At 45.7% G+C, this 7,392-nt stretch overlaps 2 protein-coding genes across 2 annotated transcripts in view; both read right to left on the minus strand.

The window, feature by feature from the left end:
* Positions 1–3,588, minus strand: part of LOC104798891 — an 18,282-nt gene extending 14,694 nt beyond the window's left edge. The window contains exon 1 of the mRNA XM_010521109.2: positions 3,323–3,588. The gene's annotated coding sequence lies outside the window, so the exon portion shown is untranslated. The remainder of the gene's footprint in view (positions 1–3,322) is intronic.
* A 1,393-nt stretch (positions 3,589–4,981) lies between these two features.
* On the minus strand, positions 4,982–6,507 carry LOC104798893. Its single transcript, XM_010521113.1, has 2 exons — positions 5,358–6,507; positions 4,982–5,067 (listed from the first exon to the last, which is right to left on the minus strand). The coding sequence occupies exons 1-2, from the start codon at positions 6,460–6,462 to the stop codon at positions 5,033–5,035; spliced, it is 1,140 nt and encodes a 379-aa protein (XP_010519415.1). The 5' UTR covers positions 6,463–6,507; the 3' UTR covers positions 4,982–5,032.
* Positions 6,508–7,392: the final 885 nt, after the last annotated feature.

Consider the following 7,392-nt stretch of genomic DNA (forward strand, 5'->3'; position numbering starts at 1 on the left):
TCTAAACATCTTTTGTTGCACTCTAAACATGCTTCGACGCACTCTAAATATGTTTTGACGCACTCTAAAAATGTTTCAATGCATTCAAAACATGTCTGGATGCACTCCAAAAGTGTTTGGACACACTCTAAACGTGTTTGGACGCACTCTTTGGTTGTTTGGAACTCTTCCAACTAATAGCCCCACCGTTTAGACAGAAAACGTAACCTGACTGCGATCTGAAGTCATCTCTGTCGGTTTGGAAACTAGCATCGGTATAACCCTTTATAGCGAGCTCGTCTTCTAATCCGCCATACACCAAGAACAAATCCTTAGTCCTTTTCAAGTACTTAAGGATGTTCTTGACCGCAATCCAGTGAGCCTCACCTGGTGTAGACTGATATCTACTAGTCATACTCAATGCATATGATACATCCGGACGAGTACATAACATGGCGTACATGATGGATCCAATTGCCGAGGCATATGGAATCCTACTCATGCGCTTTTGCTCATCCTGTGTCTTTGGACACTGAGTCTTGCTAAGAGCTACGTCATGTCCCATTGGCAAGGCACCCCTCTTGGAGTCTTGCATCTTGAACCGATTCAAGACCTTGTCAATGTATGTACTCTGACTTAGACCAAGAAGCCTTCTCGATCTATCTTAATAGATCTTGATTCCTAGAATATAGGCGGCTTCTCCTAAGTCCTTCATCGAAAAGACCGATCCTAGCCAGGATTTTACTCCTTGCAAGGTAGGAATGTCATTTCCGATGAGCAATATATCATCCACATAAAGTACAAGGAAGACCACTGCGCTCCCACTGACCTTCTTGTAAACGCATGGCTCATCTTCGTTTTGCAGGAAGCCAAACGTTTTGACTGCCTCGTCAAATCGAAGATTCCAGCTCCTCGAAGCCTGCTTCAGTCCATAAATGGATCTCTGAAGCTTGCACACCTTCCTCGGACTCTTAGGATCAACAAAACCCTCGGGTTGTGTCATGTACACATCCTCGAGCAAATTCCCGTTAAGGAATGCGGTCTTGACCTCCATCTGCCATATCTCGTAGTCATAATACGCAGCTATGGCCAGCAGAATCCGAATGGATTTAAGCATCACAACTGGTGAAAAGGTTTCATCATAGTCTATACCATGAATCTGCCGAAACCCTTTCGCGACGAGTCGTGCCTTATAGGTATGCACGATGCCATCCATGTCGGTTTTCTTCTTGAAAACCCACTTGCATCCAATGGTTTTAATACCATCGAATGAGTCGACCAAAGTCCATACTTTGTTGTCGTACATGGACTGCATCTCAGACTCCATGGCCTGGTGCCATTTCTCGGAAGCGGAACTCGCCACAGCCTCTGAATACGACGTAGGCTCGTCATGTTCCAACAACATGAGTTCGTCGTTTCCAGTCACAAGAAAACCATATCTTGTAGGCTCTTGGCGAATTCTACCAAATCTCCGAGGTTCACTAGGAGGTGCTGTCTCAACAACTTGTGACACAGGTTGAACTGATTCGCCCTGTTCACTCGGTTCCTCGACTATTTGTGGTTCTCGAACTTCTTCGAGATCTATTCTACTCCCACTAACTCTCTTGGAGACGAACTCTCTCTCCAAGAAAGATCCATTCCGAGCAACAAACACTTTGTTCTCAGATGGGTTGTAGAACCAGTACCCTTTAGTTTCCTTAGGGTAACCCACAAATATGCATTTATCAGACTTGGCGGATACCTTATCAGAAGCTCATGAGCGAATCCTATTCCTAAGAGATCGATTCTAGGGTTTGCGCAGCGGATGTAAAACAAAAATTTAATAAACCCTAGAACCATGCTTCTAATGAATCGTAGAAACGTTAGAACGCTTACCTCAATCGATCCGGGGCCTGTCTCTATCGATGAATCGTTCTGATCACGAAAGGCAGGAAGATTACCTCGCCCTCTACACGTATCCACACCTCGGGATGGATTCCAACGATTGGAACTTGTCTGCTAGGACTCGAATCTCTATTCGATATGTGCACTTTGAGAAAACGAGACTTAGAACTTGTTGAGTCTTTTGGATCTCACCAAAAACTCTCCAAGAACACCAAAAGTCGGCTGCTAAAAGTCTCTCTACATTAGGGTTTTAATCTCTATCTTATATAGTGATTTAACCCTAATTTCGGTTTAATTTTCAGAAAACCGGAACCCGGAACGGACGGTCCAGAAAAGCACTTGGACCGTCCGTTCCAGCATGTAGGACGGACGGTCTGCCTAAACGTGGACCGTCCGTTCCACCACGTAGAACGGACGGTCTGCGTGCTAATGTGGAACGTCCGTTCCAGTCTCCAGAACGGACGGACCACACGTCTGGACCGTAGGGTCTGGACCGTCCGTTCCGAACCTTTCGGTCCGTCCGGTCTGGACCCTTCCGCCTCGGTTTTCCGTCGTTTTCTCTCGTGTATTCGTCCTTCCCTGCGTGTGTGACTCTGTAGGCTCATTCGATATAGCAGTATAACCCGAAATCTCTATTTCGGGTATACAAGTCATAGGCGGTCTCTAGCAAGACACTATGACTACCTATCTCGAATAGAGTTTGTTTGTGATCATACGAAAGCCAGTGATGATTCCGACTGATGATCCTTTTGTATCGCGATATCATATGTCGAACATAAGGCATGGACAAGCCACCTTATCTGATTCGACTGCTTTCTCGTTCACTGAGTTCGACTGTCTGAAATAGACGACGTTCGTCTATAGTGCGGCCACACATTTCTACAGTCTTGCTCACACGAGGGGTCCAGCGATATCTCTCTCTTTTACGAGAGGTACAAATCCCGTCTTGACTATCTACAATCTAGTACATGATTCGTTTCGTACCTGATACACGCCTTTATAGTCCTCCTGTTACGCAGGACGTTTGACGTAATCAAAGCACGCAACTCCTCATGTTGGATTCTGTAGATATCTCAGGTCTTAGGATTCAATCATGGAATCGTCGTATGAGATTCAAGTCATGACGCTAGTCCATGTGACAATCTCATGCGGGTCAGTCCAGTATTTCGTTCTGCAACGAATACCTATGATTTGATCGTATCCAATATCTATGATCATCTATGTGATCATCAATCACAGATCATACTAGTCTTATTATGTCGTTATTCCCATAATGACACAAGACTAGGGAGTTTAGTATCATTCATAATGATACATGGATTTCATAACAGATCTAGCATGCAGGAACATGTAATGAACAAGATACTCTCATAAAAAAACATATAGAAAGTATCAATACATCGAATGTATCTGAACAAAGCTCATAATCAGTACATCATAGAGCACTAAACCAACATACCTGGGTTTGATTTCAAGTATCGAACCACATGGACCGTGGCATTCCAATGATCTTGACGGGGTATCTACATGAACTGCGATAAAATGTGAACACTGTACGAGAGCTCTGGTCGTGTGACGGTAAGATAGATGAGTCGACCAACTAATCGACGATACCTAGCCGGATCTATGAGCAAAGGACTATCTGAGAGGGCAAGTCGATGATTCTGATCCAACGGGAAAAATGTGGGCTTACATCCGAGCAGACCGACCTCTGATAAAATATCAAGTGCATACTTTCGTTTGGCTCACATGAATACCAACGTGGATCTCGAAGTGCGGCTTGATAAGAACGGGGCTCGACATCAGCGGAGATCGATGCCAGAAAAACGCGATGAGAAGTGGGGAACCGGTCACAGCCGAGGACATGAGCAAGGGGATAAGGACTGCCAGAAGTGGGACGATCATCGGAGACAGGAGAAGAGCGCTTAACGGACACAGTGTTGGTAACATGATCCTTCAGCCGAGTAGAAGGAAACTTTTGCCTCTTGCCTCGTCCAAGATCGTCGTCCAAGAGAGGTAACGCAGATGAAACCGGCGACAGAGAAGCCCCCTATCGTCTGGCTGTGCAACCCGAAGTGCTGACTCAGTGTCAGCCATCGGTTCGGACGGAGAATCATTCGACAGATGGGACGATGCAGGTGAAACAAAATCACGCTCATCGTCGACGAGTAGAAAGGGAGCCGGCTCGGAACCAGGGTCGGCAGGAGACGGCGGTGGAGTAGCAACCGAAACAGAGAACGGGAATTGCAATTCACAAAAGCTGACATCCCGAGAAACCAAGAACCGTTTATTGTCAAGGTCATACAAACGCCAACCTTTCTTGCCGTAGGGGTAACCAACAAATACGCACCGGATGCTACGGGAAGCAAATTTATCGCCTTTATGATCATTATTACGAGCGTAACACAAACAGCCTATAGCACGCAAGAACGAGTAGTCCGGTGGTCGTCCGTATAGCATTTCGAACGGGGTACGACCCTTCAAAACAGAGGAGGGTGTTCGATTAATCAAAAATCCTGCGGCCAGTACACAATTGCCCCAAAATTCGATCGGAAAATGAGCTTGAAACATCAACGCACGAGAGACATTGAGAATGTGTCGATGTTTTCGCTCAACCCGACCGTTTTGTTGCGGTGTATTCACACACGAGGTTTCGTGAATGATTCCTCGCGAACGAAATTCATCATGGAGACAAACAAACTCGGTACCATTATCAGATCGAACCGTTCGAACTTGTGTCGAGAACTGTCATTCAACCATAGATATAAAATCAAGAAGATGTCGGGATACTTGAGCCTTATCCGTCAACAAGAACAACCACACTCCTCGAGAAAAATCATCAACGATTGTGAGAAAAAATCTCGCTCCGCAAAAGGACGGAGTACGATACGGACCCCACAGATCACAGTGAATCAGCTGAAAAATACCAGTCGTTTTATTCGAACTTAACGAAAAAGAATCACGAGTCTGTTTAGCTCGAAAACAAATGTCACAAAACACATCCGAACAATCAACAGAACCAGAAATACCAAGAACAGAAATCTGCTCTAAGACTTTCGAGGAAGGATGACCCAAACGCCGATGCCAAACGTCATATGAGCACGAGTCAGAAGTTCGAACAGCCGCCGCAAACTCAACCCCTCGGAAGAAATAGAGATCTTCACGCAATTCACCCGCTCCAATCAGTGTCTTCGAAGCCCGGTCCTGAATGTAGCACAGTTTATTAGTAAACTGAACAATACAACTGCAATCGGCGAGCAACTGTGAGATCGAGATAAGGTTGACATGCAAGCCATCAACAAAAAACACATCCGAGAGATGTAGGGCAGATGATAACCGAACATTCCCGGACCAAGTCGCCGTCGAGTGTCTGCCATCCGGAAGAGTAATGTGAAAAGGCGACATCGGGGAGATATGGTCCAACAAATCCAAACATCCCGTCATGTGATGAGATGCTCCTGTATCAAGAATCCAATGAACAGAGGAAGACGTACCCGACGAAGTCTCGGTTGCCCCCATCTTCCCGGCAAGGAGAGAAATCAGGGTCTTCCACTGATCATCACTAAGGTCGGCCGAAGGAGGTCTGTCCGAGTCGACAACAGCAACAGAAGACGAAGACGCAGCAGGTTGTGACACAGTACGAGTCGCATTAGACCGACCAACACCGGGACCGCGAGCACCACCCGAAGATCCCGAACCGCGACCAGCTCGATTTCGTGGGCGATCTCCCCACCACTCCGGGTAGCCTAGCAGCTGGAAACACGAATCAGCCGCATGACCTGATCGCCCGCAGTGTGTACAGATGACGGACTTGTCTTTTACGGCAGAGGAGGCGCGAGGCTTAGCTGTTGCATTAACTGTGAAGGCCGACACGTTAGGAGTATTATTGGACCGAGACAGGGAATCTTTAGAAGCTTCGTCTTGAACCACAACGAGGTAAGCTTCCTCGACAGTCGGTAGAGGAAGACGAGACAATAGGTTCGATCGAACCGTGGCAAATTTTGCTTCATCAAGGCCAAGTAAAAACTCGTACAACCGATCCTCTTGATGTTGCTTCTCGAGTTCGGCCGTGACATTGCAGGAACAACCTCCGCACTTGCACACTTTAACCGCCCGAAGGGAAGCCAAGTCGTCCCACAATTTGGTGAGCTTACCAAAATATGATTCGACCGATAACCCTTGCTGTCGACAATTTGCGAGATCACTCCTAAGACGGAGCAGTCGCGGGGCACTAGTCATCCCGAACCTCCGTTTAAGATAATCCCACAAATCCTTCGCAAATTCACGATGAATCACGTCCGAACGCAGGCTTGGCTCGAGCGTGTTCTTAATCCAAGACACGGTGAGTGAATTGTTCGTTTTCCAATCTTCAAAGTCCGACGAAGAAGAATCCGGTTGTGGTATTGCACCACTGACAAAACCAAATTTCTTCCTCGATTTCAAGGCATGCCGAATGTTAATGGACCACTCCTCATAGTTATGGCCGCGTAACAACGGCTGCGAGAGAATCAATCCCGGATTATCACTGGGACTCAAATCGAACGGAGAAATCGTTCTCCGTGAAACATCCGGCAAAACCGTCCTCGTTGTGGAAGACATGGCTGGGTCGGTCGGGGTCGGAGGAGTAGACTTGGAGGGGCCGTCGGGATAGATCGACATGGCGGGCTAACGGAAAAATATCAGATTTTCGGGCTCTGATACCATAACAAATAGAGAGAGAGATGGCCAAAAGAAAGCTGTCGATTAACATTGCCGAACGTATGCATATATACAACTTGGACCAATTTGCTAAACCTAGGAAAAATAGGAAACAATATCAAAAAGATCTAACTGACTATGGAAAGATAATATCAGGGGAACTAAATCCCGTAACCTTCGCTAACACAGAAGATAAAGGTTTCACCTTTCTGTGTGGCCCGAGCAGCTGTCGAGATTCTAGACCTTTCCATTCTTCTGTTTTTTGTTTTCCGGAAGGGTGTCAGTAGAACACCCACTTCTTTCTGCAGGATATAAAGACAGTAACGGAGACATGATACTGAAAGAGAATAGCCGGAGATGATTGTTAGGCAAGTTTCCGCTTATTCAGTTGGTACAGCATGAATCTGCAGAGCCTTGGGTCCATAGAATGTTAGACAAGTTTCCGGTAGAACCTGAAATGGGTCAAGCACGTTGTCAAAGCTAAAACCCGATCGTCCACCTAAAATTAGAACGCGGGTACCAATTATTACCTTCGACGTGGGTTTTTATGTGTCTAGGTGTTGATAACAAAAGAAAATAAAACTAGAAACAATGAAAAAAAAAAAGATGGATGAGAATAAAGAAGAACAAGGGAACTAAGTCCCTTTTTAACAAAAAAAAAAGGAACTAAGTCCCTTGTTGGTTCATGTTTATTCAAAATCTAAAAATCCAAAATATATACACGTGTGTTATCTTTTGTGCAATGGTAAAATAAGTTACAATATAAAAAAGAATATTTGATAATAATGGGTGCAACACAAAATGGTAAGTGGAGATGTTAGGTGTATAATT

Source organism: Tarenaya hassleriana, unplaced genomic scaffold (genome assembly GCF_000463585.1).
Source record: "Tarenaya hassleriana unplaced genomic scaffold, ASM46358v1 Cleome6, whole genome shotgun sequence".
Lineage (NCBI taxonomy): Eukaryota > Viridiplantae > Streptophyta > Magnoliopsida > Brassicales > Cleomaceae > Tarenaya > Tarenaya hassleriana.